Source organism: Melanaphis sacchari, unplaced genomic scaffold (genome assembly GCF_002803265.2).
Source record: "Melanaphis sacchari strain LSU unplaced genomic scaffold, SCAv2.0 Contig84_pilon_pilon, whole genome shotgun sequence".
In the NCBI taxonomy this organism is placed as follows: domain Eukaryota; kingdom Metazoa; phylum Arthropoda; class Insecta; order Hemiptera; family Aphididae; genus Melanaphis; species Melanaphis sacchari.
Genome location: NW_020271599.1, coordinates 1,374,289 through 1,392,182, shown reverse-complemented (window position 1 = coordinate 1,392,182; position 17,894 = coordinate 1,374,289). Strand labels below are relative to the sequence as shown.

Below are 17,894 nucleotides of genomic sequence, written 5' to 3'. Positions count from 1 at the left end.
TATTTGAAAAAATAAATTACACTGAAAGCTAAATAAATCTATAATAACCATGTTATATTCAACATATCTTTTTTTGCTCTTTTACTTTTGAGTTCTTATTATTAGCCACCTTTTTTATTTATATTATTATACACATGCAGTTAAAAATCAAATTGATTAAATGTTGTGACGGTACAATAATTTATTATCGTAATCATATAGCTTCCTATTAAAGTTTTGAGTGTGATTTATTTAATATAATATTGATCCATATCAGCCATTTTAATGTTTAATTTATATATGTATATTGTGAATTGAATTTATGTATCTACGTTACTTTATAAACTAAAGTTAATTGAGTGATTTAAATTACTTATATATATATATTTTTTTTTATACAGTATGACTTTATAATGTTGCTCATTTAAATTTTGTGGATAAATAAATCCCATTAACTGAGTGAATAATTTTGTATACATCACAGCTGAACTTCGTAAAAGCAAAGACGATATTCGACTAAGTGTGTATATATTTGAATATGCGTCAAACGTATTTATTAATACATTAATTATTCAGTATTTAAATAAAACGAGTAGTTTGATAAATAGTTTTACTTGTTTCATTGAATTTCTTTACTTATATACCCTATTACTCTTGCAGCTTATCGTGTAATACTAAACTATTTACATTTTTAAACTAAATAATACAATCGCAATACTAAATGGATACCATTTTAATATGAAGAAAAAGTAATTTTTTTTATTATTTTAGTATAATCAACGTTTTATTTTAAAGATAGTATTGTATATTGTTATAAACTCTTTACATATTTATCAAAAATCATGAATATAATACACCACTTACCTACATTTAAATGTATAAAAATATTTATTAAATATTTGTTTAATAATACTAACATTTTAATAATAATTGATTAAGTAAGATTATATTACTGCATATTATAACTTAATTTTGTTGATATATTTAATGTTAACCATGTTTGTCTGATACTTATTCACATTATGGTCATTAAATTTAACTTTTAAACTTCAAATTTCATCTCTGCGTACTTACCTAGACTAAATATTATAAGATGCGTGTACTTACTTCTACTGATTTTGTATACCATACGTTTTCAGGAACCAAAATAAATTTTGATGATCGTCCAACATTTTTTATTTTGACAATCACGGTTTTACGAGCACCCACTAGGCAAGCATTGCACTCAAACAAGCAAGCACTTGATGGATTTCGTAGGGCTAATTTTTTACAGTCAGTAGTTTTCATGTCATCATAACATTCTAGAGTATCTAAAAGCAAGAGAAATGTGTTTAGCAGTTTAATTAAACTTGTTATGATATTATCAAATTGTAAATACAAGTTACAGGTATACACGATATGTTTAATTACATGATTGAAAAATAAAGTCACAACTATATTGTTGGTATAATGATTAAAAAAAAAAAGTATACAAAAAACCTGACAATATATAGAATGGTCTGAATTAAAACTCAAAAAGCCTTAAATTAAGTCTTTGAAAGCTTATAAATCTTCTTAAGAATCCTCTATAGTTTTTACTCACGGGAATGCACTAATTTTTGTTTAAAATTTATAACGATTTTTCTCACGTTTTATTATCTCTATAACGTTGCATTAAATGGAAAAAATAAATTACAATGACTAAAAATATGGTGTTTTTTTGAGAAGGCTATTGTATTATTATGGGTCATAGATTTTTTAGTAAATGTTTATGTATAATGCAAATTGTACATATAAGAATAAGCACATGGCTTTGAGTAAAATACAATAAAATGTAATTCATTTCGTTTGACCTAAAATAAAAACAACTATTATATCGTATTATTTTTAATAATTTCCATACGCACGTTAGTATACTCTTACAAAAAAACAAAGTAATGCTATGTAGTACTATACAATTTTATCTACATAGCATAATTATATCCTAGTACTAATACGTTTATTCAATCCACAATATTTTAATAGTATAGTTTAATTTATGATTAAATTAAATTAGAATTTCTACTTAAAAGTACTTGTGAACACGCTGTTTGTGGCCATGTAGGTATTTAGCACTCTGGGTGTTATTTTAATAACTAATGTTGAAAGTCATCCTAAATTACTAGTCCGAATACTTATAGCTTATGTACCTAATGAAACTATATTGACAAACTGTCTTTGTTAGCATGTTTGTTGGCGGGCGGTGGGTGGATGACATGTGAAGGATTGTTAGGGCGGTAGTTGCTGCTGTCTAATAGTGTTGGTATATCGACGACCATTTATAAAAATTTCTTCTCGGCAATCACCGCGAGACTGCATTGTGTCCAAAACGGTTTGTAAATCAAATAAATTGGGAAGGTCTTTGAGCGGTTTGATAAAATAAACTAGTACTTTTAATGCCATCCACTTAAACAAAAATTGTCTGTTTTAAAATTCATCTTTTTTTTTTCTCTACAATAATCAAATAAAAACAAAACAAACAGGTAGAAATTAACACAGTGATATAACAAAAATTAAGTCAACATAGGTCCGCAGTGATTGAGGAACTGTCGACGAGTAATTGGTTATTTCACAGATGATCATCTAATTCAAACTTTAAGATACGAGTGATAAGATATGCTTGATAATCAGCATAATCCAATGAGCAAAAACGATAAATTATAACACCATAATATAATTTTCTTTTTATGTATTTCATTATTGATTTTTACTTTTTTTCCTTGTCTGCGGGCCGCCAATTGGTGACTATACTGACCTAAACCACCTATTGTAGTAAAATACGAAAAAAGTTAAAACTACGTAATTTACAGTTTAAAATTATAAGTATGCAGAGTGATTCACCACGCTCACTCAATTAATTTAATGGTGGATTTAAAATTTAAAGTTTTTGGAATTTTTAAGTATATTTAAAGATCACATTTTAAAATTCTAGAGATTTTTATATTTTTTTTATTACTTAAAAAGTGTCTGCAGCAATACAAAATTTTGCTTACAAAATTTAAAAAAAATATATAAAACAAATGTAATATTGTTGGTAAATGCCGTATATATTTTTAGTAATTCATGATTTTTCTGTTTCCTTATTTACTATAAATGATTATATTGATTTCATTAGATATCATATTTTAGAAGAAAACTTAAATACCTGTATAATTTTACATAGACGTTTACATTTTTATCTGTTACGCACCAAACAGCTAGTGTAACATGTTTTTATTTTAGGTAACTAAATATGTTTTTACGTAAGACACCCCTTGTACCTGTTTAAGCAATATTTGTGGAAATAATAATAATTATATTTATAATTGTTTAGGTAAATTTTGCAATTAAAAATTTCAGGAGTTTTTAACAAGTGACAATAAATATTTATAACAAAGAGATATAGATAACCACTTATATATATATATATTTTTTTTTTATCATACATTTTCAGTAATTAATGTACACATTTTCTTAAATAAATAAAAAAAACTGAATGTTTACTTTTATATTCACCAGTAAATTACGTGAATTTTTATTTTTGTCCTATACCAAAACAAATAAATCACGAGGGTATTTTAATTCTTAATCGCATAAAAAAAAACCAAACAATTAAAACAACATTTAAACAATACATTAAATTTTTAAATAAAAAGCTATAAATTTAAAATATACTAGCTCCCAGATTTGGAATTAAAATTGTTTGTTACTTAGTAAAAACTTTTCTTTTTTTATTGTTTGTGTGTTTACATGCTGATTTTTTACAAAGCATAACGATTGTTTTACAAATTATTTCACAATATTAAAATAACAGAATCGAGGACCATGAAATAAATACATATTATTACAGAATTTTCAAAATACTTACAGTTCAGTATTGGTGACTCGTTTTCTGCACCAATAAGAATATTAATTTTTTTATTCTCATCTGTCATTAATGCTATCAGTTCAAATTTATCTTCCATCGACATACATTTAAATGTTACAGTAAGTTTAGCGTTCATACCGGGAGCAAGCGGACATATAGGCTTATAATCGTATTCAAACCATGATAAATTGCTTGTTAATAATTTGAAAGCTATCAGTCTTTTTCCAGAATTTCTTATGATAACCGTTTTCTGAAAAAGTGTTTTTTCATTTAGATGACTAGTACTTGTTAATGTATATCTAATAAATAAATGTATATTTAAATTTAGAGTACATATTATATATTTTTATTTTCTAAATTGAGTGTTATTATTAACGATAATACAAATTTATTTTTAAATTCACTATTATTCATCTCACATGATAATATTAATTTTCTGCCGTTACATTCAAAATATGACTGCTTAATATTTAAATGAAATCACTACTCAAATTTATATATTTAAAAATATTAAGAAGTTAAATCAAGGAGAATTAATAATTTTAGTGAAATAAAATGTTGATTTAGTTAAAAACTATTAAAGTAGATACTGTATCTAAAATTAATTTCTTGCTATATTTCGCATTTATTATTTGAATGTAAGTTGGTACCGAAGTGGTAATTCTGAAATGAAAGTTTCACAGACAGACAACTTTTTTCTATTTATAGCATTTAAGTCAAGTTTTTCCATTAAAATTACTCCTTAAATTGATACTTTATAACTTCTACCGTTAACCAAAAACTCAAATAAGTTATTCATGTTTAAATAATGTTATTTAATTTAAACAAAAACGGCTTCTGTATATTTTTAAGAAATATTTTTAAATTATGCATTTGAAACTGAATAACAAAAAAATATTTGTATAAGCTTTTTTTTTATGTTAATTCACATTTGTTTATTTTACAATTTTTTGTGAAAAGTGTTCTCCTATTAAAATCGTATTTATACGTATTCATACATAATAACCATAAACAACGTATCTAAATTACTTTTAGACGTCTTATTAATTATTTTTACTATTGCAGTTATGTTTCTTAATACATTTCCTTCATTAAAAATTTAATAATGTATGTAACTTTTACACTTTTAAACATAAAAGTTTATGAAATATGTATATTTTGAATAAGAATGGATAGTATTATACTTAGTACAAAATTACAATGGTTTTTACTTTGTAAATTCCACCAGATATGAAGCGATTAAACCTCACAATATTGGTATTTACAGACAATCCATTATTCATGGTTTTATCTAAAATAGGTAATGTTCGTTTGATTTTGGTTACACAATGTGGCAAACTCAACCTAAACAAGATATTATGATAATCTTTTGGATAGTATCTACATACGTGTATTTTTAGTTCACTAACATGCGTCGTTCTTTATTTAAGCCCAATCTGAGTCGTCTCATCTCACTGTATATACCATAAACGTTTTTTTTAACAATTTTTTTACTTGAAACACCTGATTTAAAATACATACTAGTCTAATAAAAACGTATTAAAAAAAAAACAAAAAAATGTAAGTACACACAACACACTTTCTTTTTTTTTTTCCGCATTGAAGGCAAACATCCGTGGACAAAGAAGTGTGTAATTTTTGACGTTCCAGGGCTTCAGTTCAATCCAATCATCTTTGTTGTCAACTCTTAAAAGACGTTCTTGCACTTCCATTAAGTCTTTTTCCGCACACCGGATATCTTCAATTAACGATAAATGTTCTCTGAGCTCCTAAAATACATTCATTAAACTACTTAACTGTTATTTGTTAAATCAACTATTTATTTTTTGTAATTAGTTTTTAGATTTTGAGCGGAGTGATGAATATGCATTCATTTTACAATAATGTATGTTTTTGTGCTTATAAATACTTTTTGTGTTAGTAAAAATACTTTAGTTTTTAAATTATAATGCTTTAATTATGAAAAGTCAATATTAAAAATATATATGCACAACTTTTTTCATGTGCGTTTGAGATTAGAATTTTGAAAAAATTCGAGATAATTGTGAAAAAATGCAAATTAGTTTGTAGTTAGAAATTCATAAAACCTTTTTCTTTTGTATCTTAGTTTTGAAAATTTAATTCAAGATTCATCATAAGTAGTTCAAACTAAAACTATAAAATTTAATAAATAAATAAAATTATTTTTTATAGATATTTTAAGTTCAAATTTTGACGAAATTACTGATTTAAAGATAAATAACTATGTTAATTATTTTGTTATAATTTAAAAACATTATTTGTGGTAACTTAAAATGTATGCGTATATTATATTGTTAAGAATTTAGTTTGAATGTTTTTAGTATACTGTTGTCCAATTAAACTATGAATCTATTTATAGAAAGATAATATTAAATTTTAAATTATATTAGTTGATATTATTATACATATTACATATGCCATTATAATAATTAAATAGGTACTAATAATATAATGAATGCGATATTTTCAAAAATATTATATTTACCTAATGTAATGATATACGAGTGAAACAAATGAATTTTAATAGCTTTATTAAAAAATATATCATGAAATAAACTTAGTGATATAGGCTGCCAGATCGTTTAAGAATCATTTTTCTTGTATAACGATATATCAATAAATTTAAATTTATCACCCACCCTCATAATAGTGATCTACTTGATACCCAATATATAGCAAAGCGGTACGCCACTTGCTTTTCTTTTTTTTTTCTTTGCATTAATTGATTATTAAAACAATTTCCTTAGTAATTAATCACAATTAATTACTGTCAGTAATACTGTATATTTATTAAATTATTACCAATAGAATAGAATTTAGCTTTACACATATATGAGCTTACTAGTGAATTAAATAATTGTTTTTTATTTCCAGGGAGTTCCCGACATAAATAATCTCTAAATACATCATTTATTGTATGGTCAACATCATGAATTGTTTTTGGTTCAACGATAAGTGGAACTCCATATTCTATTTTTGATGGTTTCCCTTTTATTGTTTTTAAAAATAAAATATAAATTAATTATAAACATTGAGAATACAAGAAAAAAAGAAAATAGTAGGAAAATTAATACTAAGCTTTAAATATATTTTTGAAAAAAAAATACATATCAATAGGTACTTTGTATTAAATATTCTAATTTATCAGTAATTTAATAATTTTTAAATGACCTTGAAAAATTTTAATTGAATTAATAGGTTTGAATAAAAATATGAAAGTAAACAAGATTAACATTGATAAATATATTACATTACATTTTAGCTAGATATTACTTTTCCGTTATGAATAAATGCTAATTTTAAAATGATTGATATGTGTGTTCAGTAAAATTATATAAAATATATTATACACTAATTTTAATTGATTTTTGCAATAGACACAAATTTAAATACTTTAAGTCATATTTTAAGCCGATTTTGTTTTAGTAGTGTACTAAACGCGAGAGCTTATGAATATTAAATTTTTATGAAATTTACCTGATGTTTTTTCCCACACAAATACGTCTGTCAGTTTTTTTTCTTGAGAAGTGTTAACTGTTTTAATAATATTTTCAACCATAACTATATTTTAATGATAAATTCATGTTATAATTTATAATAATTCTATTGAATGTTTGTAGTATAGTATAATATTTCCACCTGATATTTGTTGTTTGTGTTTTTTCAAAGTTGTTACGTATGCTTTTAGTTCTGGTACGCCTATCAGCGAACTCACAATACTTTTTTCGACATCTGAATATAATCAAAGTAATATCCATTGAGTCATTTACTAAAATATATTAAGTGTTAAAATAATTCACCATTTGAAAGCGTATCCAACTCAAAACTTTGATCCATGTTCTGTTGACGTTTATTAAATGTTTCTGAATTGGATTTTTTCTAAATAAAAAAAAAAAAAAAAAAAAAAATAATAATGAAAAGTTTGAAATAAACTTTGTATGACTGAAAACTGAACACTACTGATTATGTTTACCATCATGTTTAACGATCATCAGTGAAAAACAATTGAGTGGAGTATAAACCAATTTATTGATGTAGGTAAAAAAAAAAAAATTAAAAAAAATATGTTATGTAAAAAAAAAAAAAAGATTATACTACCAGGGTTACGTCATATGATGATGAGTTTATTTTATTAGCCAATTATTTAAGTTTGCGAACATTGTTTTTCAGTACAATGAAATGTTCAAACGTGCAGTAGTTATCTATATCGTTATAAAAGCAAAATTAAAATTTGGTGTACGTATCTCTAGTTCAATTGGATAATAGAAAATTTCAACTAGTGTTAGTTGAGTTAAATCAATAGTAGGAACGTTAAGTTATAACTTTATAGTTTAAGAGTTAACAGAAAATATATTTGATTATTACAATTTAAAATTGATGTAGAGATACATATGAATTTAATTCAGTTAAATAAATTATAGGTACACCAATTTTTATAAATACCACCTGGGTCATTGTTATGAGATCGTGTAAATAATAACTGAGAATTGTATTAAAAAAGAAATGCATTATACTCTTCATTTTTACTGTTCTTTATCTTAAGTAATTCATGCCTTTAGACAGTGTTTTATTATTTATAGATTCATACTTGATGCAATTAAATGCTTGTATCATCAAGATTATCAAACCAAGCAATATGAATTTTTTTATTTAATTAAAAAAAATATTATATAAACGTGATATCAAAGGATCTACGTAGTTTGTATGCATTAACAGATATGTTGTACAAAACGATATACATAAACAATGAGAGTTTAGCTTAAGATTTTGTACATATCAACCGGAGCGGTTTCCACTTTGGTACATGATTTTAACTGAAAGCATGGTTTAACGAATTTACTAAAAAACATAAGTTTTTAACTTATTGATTATTAGGTATGTTAACGACATTAATGCTCACAATTATGGCTAGTTATGAATTTTCGTACCTATACAAATAAACACAGACCAATGAACAGAACGACTATAATAATAATTATACAGTATTATACATATAGTATGTTAATGATTTATTTCATATAATTTATTCTGCAGAAATAATTGTTAATATTTTCGTTTCTCATCGGAGTTGGGAATTACGCACATTATTTGCAGTCGTTCAATTATAAATTGCCTACGGCCTACGAGTCTTTCAACTTAGAATTGGCAGGTACACCATACGAGTTTATTGCCGTTATACAGTTGGTACAATATTTATAGTTTCTTCGAGTTCGCATAATATATAACCAAGAGAATCTCACACATCATTCTTTCGTCACATAACATCGTATTATTATTCCTATCGGGCCAATACTACTTACCTATATGATATACACTATAATATTATATGCGCGTCTTCGCCCCGTACGGGGCGTCAAATCGTCACTATTATTATTATTGTACACACGTTTCTGATTATCGTCAGAGAATGTAGATTTGTGGATATGTTGAAATTATTCATAGTAATAACTAATAAGACGTATGGTTCAAATTGTTTTGATGGCATCGCAGTGTCGGCACTCATTTCAATGCGATACATTTTGAGGATATGATCTGCAGTGCTTGATTTGTGCGCCGATTAAAGTACGGTATTCAAGGGTGTGAAAGAATTGGAAGGAAATGGTAAATAATACATATTATGTCGAGCAGTGGTTAAAATACATGTAGAATCAGAATCGACAAAAATAATAACTATTCGACCCATCCCCAGACAATTTAATTTGGGTACGGAAAAAGTTAAGGAAAAATACATTTTGTTTGAACAGTTATTATCGAAACGACCGTGATTTTACAAAATGTAAGTATGTGTTCTAATGCGTGTCAGCGGTTCGAAAACGAGGATTTTGCTGAAAACCGGATAAAGTGGCTGTGGGACGCATACCGTTGTTGAGTGGGTGACTCGTAAACTCGCTAAAAATAAATATTAATAGCATTACACAGTGGTGCCTAGATGGATTACCAAATGATTCAACTGCGTGTAGTCTTGAGAAAAGTGGCTATTAATAAATTAAAGCAAACGGAACTTCAATAACAATGTATTGTAATAATACTAATAATTAATTGTTTTGTAAATTTGTATATTTTATGGATAGAAATATTTTCTAGTCTAGTGAATTTTTTTTTTGCTTTCGAAAAAATTGGGTTAAAGCCGATACACTATGATACATTGTATTTAATTACACGCGATCAGAAAATTCCCCGTGTGGCACTGATGTAACACCCATCGTACCGAATCGGTCGAACCTGCAGATAATTCGAAAATCGTCACACAATGGTTCAAGTCACATTGGACACACCGTCCACCCGTGCGGTGCCATTAAAATATAATATTATACATAACATGTATTACGGTAACACGGTAGATGGTTTGCAGGGCTTAAGCCGTCCAACACACCGTGACACACACGAAAGCGACGCCGGCGCGTCGTATCGATTCGACATTAACGCGTGGTGGCAGCGGCAAAACCTTCTTGGCGCGCGACGCAAACATGGTTTTTACATTTGCCACCATTACCGGCAGTAATACGGCAGTCACCGTACTTAACCCCCGCCAAACACCGGACGCCGCGACTCCTATACACCCATCCCCTTATCGCCGGACGAGGTGTGGCTTTTGTGCGCGTCCGGACCGGTAACCGATTACCACTCGCTAACCGCGCCCCGTGCTAACACCCCGGTTAATATATCCGGGCGACGGGGAAAATGTGCGGTTGGGCTTAATTCATTTCTCAACCGCGTAGTGTAATGCCAACGGGGGTACCTATCATCCGGGAAAAACGACGAATATGTCTAGATCCATGGCGAAAAAATGTTTTGGAAAATAATGCTTAACAACAGTATTGGGTGTAATAGGTAATTTTCAACAACACTATACACATACACTCGTATAAATATATTATTAAGTTTCGTCTGCGTTATATTGGTCTAAATATTATTGTAATGAATTAATGAAATATCAAGACATTAGTGTAGGTAGGTATTACAAACCAGTTGGTATCTTCTTTTCGATTACTTATACCTAAAAGCAGAAATGTAATAAGGGACTCAGAGTGGTCGTGAATGCTAACGCCTGAATAACCTTCAAAAACAATTTATAAATTATACATGTTGTGGACCGTAGTTTTTATATTATATTATTCTCTACAAAGAAAATCGAAAATAAAAATATCTGTACTTTGATTTTCGATCTATGATAATATTGAATTGGTGAGGTAATGGAGACTTTGATTATTTGAACAATTTCGTATAAATGACCAAACAAATAAATATTAGATCTAATGTCACATAAATATTATATGTTATATATTATTCACATCTATTAATTGCTGTGTAAAAATCTAGAAGTTTAAGTGATATGGTTTTAAAATGTTTAATAGCTAATTGGTTTACTTTTTCAATTTTAAAATCAGAGTGTAATTTGATACATATTATAGTGTAGATGGTATCGTTTGCGAATAATGATCGTTTAGAATGCTTGCATAGTACACATTTGGGATAGCTTTGCATAACTTCAAATTTGTAAAGCATCTACCCACATAGATCTTAAAATAGAATTGTGGTTTATATATAATGAGTTTTGTGTAAGTTGAGAGAATTGATTTTATAAATGTGCGTGGTAAATGTAATTGGCTATTGAAAATTTGTCTTTTCAATTTAAATCAGTCTTTAATCGAAGTTAATATTTACTTTCTGAAGAGTAGGGAATTAGGTAAAGATAGAATATAATATGATCTATTTAACAAAAACAGTACATATTAATATATATATATATATATATATATATATATTTCTCTTAGTTTATTTTGTTTCATCACTATGACTATCAATTACATTTTAGATTTTTTTTTTTTGTAAAAAACGATGTAATTAATATTATGATTTACATGACTTATGATTCTAGAATTTGCTTCTAGAATTTGCTTATACAAATTTATAACTATGCTAATATATAATTATTGTGACTTAGATGTCTTTGATAGAACGATAGGTTTATTTAATAATATCGATAAGTTTAACCTGCCTATTAATAATTTTAAGGTGTTATTAGAATTCCTAAAGTAAATTGAAATAGGTATATGCATGGGGTTGGAATAGTGTATTATAATAATAATAAAAGTGTGGTTATCACTTATCAAACGAGACGTTGAATACGACCATCATTGTGTACTGGATATTTTTTAATAAGTGGCAAAACGTGCTGCTGAAAAATAATAAAATGTCAATATTGATTCCATCATAGAAGGCAATCCTTAGCAGATAATATTATATATAATTCTTAAGTGTAATAATTATTTAATAAAATACTATCTTGGAGTACGCTCTTATTATATGATTTTTGTCATTGTCATTGAAACAAATATTTTTGTTGTCTCAAATAGTATGAAAGAAAAGTATGTTGCGTATATGTTTTGACGTTTTTAGAGTTTGTTAATATTATATGGATCAGTGTAGTCACTTTTCTTTAGTTTTAAAAATCTACTCAGTTGTACATAAATGCAAAAGCAAACCCACATTATTAGACCATTGCACGACTTATTGTCTGTCAAGTGACCTGAAGTTGGAGATTTTTTGCTTCTGTTTTGTCGATGGTGACCACCTCAGCATCGAATCTTGGCAATATCCGGGACAATTTTTGGACTTTTTTGAAATGTTAAAAGCATTTTGACAATTTAATACTTCGAAAAATTTATCTGCTGAATGCATTTTCTAGTGTACGTCAAATTAGATTAAGTATGTCATTTAAGACTGTAATACTCTTATCAGATTATATTTTATACATATAAGTAAATTTAACATTAAACGATTAACTATAATAAGTTTGTAATCTTTTATTTTATTTACGTGATCATCGAAATATTAAAACCGTCTAATAGATCATTTATCACTTCGATTCCAAAATTGAAAATGTAGAAAGAATCATTGCATGTGATTTATGTCAATTAACTTATTTAACTAACCCAATTCTGTGTAAATTATGTTAATATATTACCTTCTTATTTTGAGTTTTAATCTAATATTTTACGTGCTTACTCTTTTTCAACATTAAACCACACGTATTGTATATTAACATTTTACTATAATAAATCCAGTAAGATATTTAATCAGCACATACAGTAATTTATAAATGCAAGAAATGGTAGATGTAATTTTAAGACGGTTTTCGATTAATACCACTTACTACTGTAAACCGGAACATTTCTTAGAACAGTTGTGCTTTGAAGTAACCCATTGGGTAATCAAAAATCTCTCTTATAACTTGCTCTATAATCTTCTCTTCCAAAGAAATCAAATGGGACGTTCCCGTGGGATGTATATGCTATTAGGAAACTATACATATGTTGTATAAATAAAGTAGTTTATATGAAAACATTTTGTATTTAACAGTGAACAACATAATAATATATTCTTTTTTATGAACACTATCACGTTTTGTTTGTGTTAAGTTACTCGTGTTTGACCAATTTTGCTTTTCAGTAAAAAAATAATTATCAAACAATTTTTCGTTTTTGGTATGTTCATATTAACTCTTGAAACTTTAATACGAACAATTCAAGGTGCGGAACGAAAATATGTAAATATGATAAAATATAACGGTGCCTATACAAAATGTGTTGCATTATATTCAATTTTTTTGCTTTGTTATTAAATAAAGATGAAGGGTTGAAAAAAATAAATAATTTATGTGAATTTTTATTTTCATCTCGGTCTATTCATTGATTTTTTTCATTTTTAAATTTATAATAAGAAAACGGTGAACAGAACTTAACTAGAATAAATAAACGCATTTCGTTAAATAAAATTTAATACAATTATGAGTTAAAACATACTCTGTGCTGCTTAATAATACATATTAACATACTCTTAAATAAGACACTAGTTGATGTTAATACAATCATATTATGGTTGATTTTAATTAAATCGTTGTGAAAGGTTTTTTGAGTGAATTTAAATCATGACATTACTGTACTGACAGGACATTTTTAGAAAATATTCTATTGTACAAAGAATAATAATTAATATTCTTAACGCTTGATATAGATGTATGAACATTGACAGAACTAGCGTTACTGGCGTGAATCTCGAGTACAGTACTTATATAGGCATCATACATCTAAAGGGGGAAAAATTAATTATTAAATAAGCCACGTTTTAGTTTCTTATCTTTTTTGACAGAGATGTCGTACATGCATTTCTATGACTGCTGCTTATGAATAATTATTCTATAAAAAGTAATTAATGGTAAAAAAAAAAAAAAAATATTTCTGAAAATTATTTTATAAATGTTCAAAGTATAACAATGATAGTTTTGGGCCCATAAACGAAGTGATTTATCAAATAGGCTCTTCCTCTTTTATTTTTCAACAATACAGTTATATTTAAGACCTGATTTTTAAAATTTTATAATTTGATGTATTACTTGAGTAATTTTTTATGGAGATACAAAAATCTGTTCTTCCTACATTTTCTATTGTAAATTACATAACACACACTTTTTTTCTGAGAATGTTATCGTATCAAAATTTAAATTCTAATGAGTAGTTTTTGAAACAGTATTCTGTATAGTTACCTACTAAGTTTATGATAATTTGGATCTCGAAGATCTGGGTCTATGGTAATTTAAATATTTTGGTAATCTATATTTATCAATCAATATCAATATATATATATATATATATATATAATATATATATATTTTTTTTAAAAAAAAAAAAAAAAAAAAATCAATATAATTATATTTAAATTCATAAAAGTTACGCAAGTTTAATAAATACTAAATTTAATATTACATTTATTTATATTTTTTTTTTGAAACGAAATTTTAGGACTTATATTTTTAATATATTTATTTAAATACCTGATAAATCACTTGTTTTAATGTTTAATTAGGTACTTAAAATTGTTTAAAGCTATTTTCAATAAATAATGTACAGTAAAAAAAAGGTTCTCGTTTTAAAAACGAAAATTTGTATCGCTACAGGACATTTCTTAAGAAGTACAAGATACTAAAATGTAAATTTATTAATTATTAAAAGTGAAAAATTGGGAGTGAGGATACTTTGTGAATCATTCTGTTTGATATCTGCGCAATAAACATATAACAACATATATCATTATTATTACTGTCAATTTCCATCACTCTGTGTATATGTAGTGTTATACATATTATATAGAGTTACACGAATAAATCGAGTTAACGGTCGCAGTGGTTCGCACTGTCTAGTAATAATTAAAGGCTACACCCATCATTGCGCGAATTGTTAATAACCTCCGACAACGCACGAATAACGTTACATCAAATTCATTTTTACGATAGTACCAACGCGCGTTATAACAATGTAAACTATGAGGCCACCTAAAACCTTCCGGGGCGTATTTCATTATAAATTTAACCGATGTTTCAGTAAATTCTGATTTACGTGCGACTAAACTTTTATATCGCTATGATCGCGATATATTTTGCGTACGTTTCTACCAACGTTCGCTATCTTCTCTCGTATGTCAATTATTTTACCCTGAACAGTTGTTATTATTGTTATTTAGAGCACGTTTAAGACGGTCTAAAATCTTAATAGACCGCCTCGAATCGCAATTATGATTGCTTATTGTTTGCGCGTTGCAGCTTTGTTTGTGTGTATCGGTATTTCGTATAATTTATGGACTCGCGAGTGATAATTAATCAGAGAAAAACAAATATCATAACGATAAAATCTATAAATATCGCAATAATGATGTCACGAATTTATGTCGATTCCATAAAACTGTAGTTTATGGTCCACAAGGAGTAAAATTAAAGTCTCTATAGTCAATATTTATAGATAATAAATAATAATGACGTAGTTTAATTTTATTGACAATCATATTGGAGAATGTTTTTTATTTTTTAATGAAAATATTTCTTTGATGAATACCGTCGACTTTTTGAAACATTAGTTAATTCCGTTAGTTGTTATATAATATATTATGAATAATTTGTAAATATATTAAGCATAATATATATTTATTAATTTTTTCATCTATTATTTTATCGCCTTTGAGATTGAATAAACTTATTTGAAAATTAATAAAAAAGAGATGATGGGCATAGTATAAGTAACTATATCTTAACCCTTTAGTGAATGTTTGATGTTTTTTATCATTACTGATGGATCTGTTATCTTTTTTGCAGACTTGATAAATGATAAATATTAAATAGTTTAATAATAAATAATATTCGTTATTAGCGTCGCGTTGCAAACTTTTGCGGAATAGGTGTAGAACAACGTTGTAAAAATAGTATAGTTTTTTGTCTTAGTATGGATGTAAAAAACTTTAAAAAAAAAAACGAATGTCTTACAATAAATTTACGTCAAGTCTCTTAGTTAGGAAAATGGGTAGCTGTAAGTGGCCGTGGACGTCTACCAAGCATATATGATTATATAATATAATATATATATAAATATAGATGTTGTATCGGCACAATGAAACAATATTCAGGTCGTAAAAACGGATCACTGCACTTGAGATTGTTTTTTGAGTACTTGAACCTTTTTTTCTCCCTCTTAGTGTTTTTTCATTTATTATTGTATCGACCGCGACAGACCTGTCGGTTGAAATCGGTCGATCGGTCGATTGCGCCTCGAGCGTTATATTTTTCTGTTTGCGGAAGGGCACAGATGGCGTCGGAAAAACTGTAAAGTATCCAATTGGCGAGTTTGTGAACCATCTGCGTCTTGTACTTGCGAGCTGTCTGGATGGGAATGAGTGGTTGAATTTCAGAGGACCGGGAAAGAGAGGGAATCAAGTTTTATATTATCGAGTTTTAGACGATGTTATTTGCAAAACATCGGTTATTGCCTGAAGACGCATACGTATACACTATACACACATTCGTCTCTCTCCCTCGCCAATTATATTACGTCTATTTTTCACTGACGTTGTACCAATGCGTCATCATTTTCTAGGTGTTTCAAAAAAAAAAAAAATAAAAATAAATAATAATAATAACAATAAAAACATACAATATCATATATACAGTATATATATTTTAAAATATCTGGAAGTATAATTAGAGCAGTTGGGAAATTTCAATTTAATTTCTTTAAATTGCAATAAAATAATTATTGAGACGATAAAATAGGATCTTTATATCAGCGCAGCTTTACGCCATGATTTTCTATATAATTTATTAAAATTTACTACACATATTCATACGTACAAGAGAACATATATTTTTATGGAGTTACTTTCTTCCGTCGAAGTAATTTTTGGAACTTTATTTTATAAACGTTTTTGAGTGATTGGTAGTTTCAGTCATTTTAATCGTCTGATGCCTTTGAAAGAACGGTCTCTTACTCGAAATTCGAATATGACTGAAGGGTTTTTGACTCTGTGGTACTATTATAATATATACACCACAGTCAATAGTTTAATATTATCGTTTTCTTTAAACCCATGTGGTTCAAAGGTGAATTTTTGACATCATTCTACAAATCGAAATTTACTTTACTATGATAACTCACTCACATGGCTTTTAATTATACGTTTGAATTAGTATGGTATCGGGCATAAACAGAACAAATTTGTATTCATTTATTGTGATATCAAACTGATAACCCACTAATCGATTTTGTTGTTTACTAATTTGTCCTGTGTCTTATATTCTAGTTAGTTCAAGTGAAACTCTCGACATAAGCTGATATTTGTATAAATCGGTTTTTATAACGTTATAGTTTGAAGGTTTAAATGAAAAAATTTCCTCGGTAAAATATCAGATAATCAGGATGTACCTAGATAATAATAGATAATGTGTTTATTATTCATGGAGAGACAAATAAAATAGTGGAAAAATAACGATTATATACGATTTATCTTAATATTACATAAATTTTTACAATTTAAGTTAACAAACCAATACAATATTTTTTTAATATTAAAATAAATGATTTAATTGTTAAATAATTATCAGAGAAGATACAACTAAAGAGCGGGTGTTAAGCATTTGTCTTGCTTCACTCACCCGGGTGTTTGAAAATGGGAAGTGTTGCAGTAAGAAATCTATAACTAATAATAT

General features: G+C 27.0%; 2 protein-coding genes across 2 annotated transcripts in view; one reads left to right on the top strand and one right to left on the bottom strand.

The window, feature by feature from the left end:
* The window catches only part of LOC112602183, a 36,992-nt gene extending 29,148 nt beyond the window's left edge, over positions 1 to 7,844 (bottom strand). The window contains exons 1-10 of the mRNA XM_025350140.1: positions 7,839 to 7,844; positions 7,666 to 7,744; positions 7,505 to 7,597; positions 7,343 to 7,426; positions 6,708 to 6,853; positions 5,424 to 5,613; positions 5,254 to 5,347; positions 5,056 to 5,188; positions 3,845 to 4,094; positions 1,087 to 1,289 (exon numbers count right to left, since the gene is read on the bottom strand). Of these exons, the coding sequence (XP_025205925.1) occupies positions 1,087 to 1,289; positions 3,845 to 4,094; positions 5,056 to 5,188; positions 5,254 to 5,347; positions 5,424 to 5,613; positions 6,708 to 6,853; positions 7,343 to 7,426; positions 7,505 to 7,597; positions 7,666 to 7,744; positions 7,839 to 7,844 (1,278 nt within the window). The remainder of the gene's footprint in view (positions 1 to 1,086; positions 1,290 to 3,844; positions 4,095 to 5,055; positions 5,189 to 5,253; positions 5,348 to 5,423; positions 5,614 to 6,707; positions 6,854 to 7,342; positions 7,427 to 7,504; positions 7,598 to 7,665; positions 7,745 to 7,838) is intronic.
* The window catches only part of LOC112602182 (TWiK family of potassium channels protein 7-like), a 110,292-nt gene that overhangs the window by 46,580 nt on the left and 45,818 nt on the right, over positions 1 to 17,894 (top strand). The window lies entirely within an intron of this gene.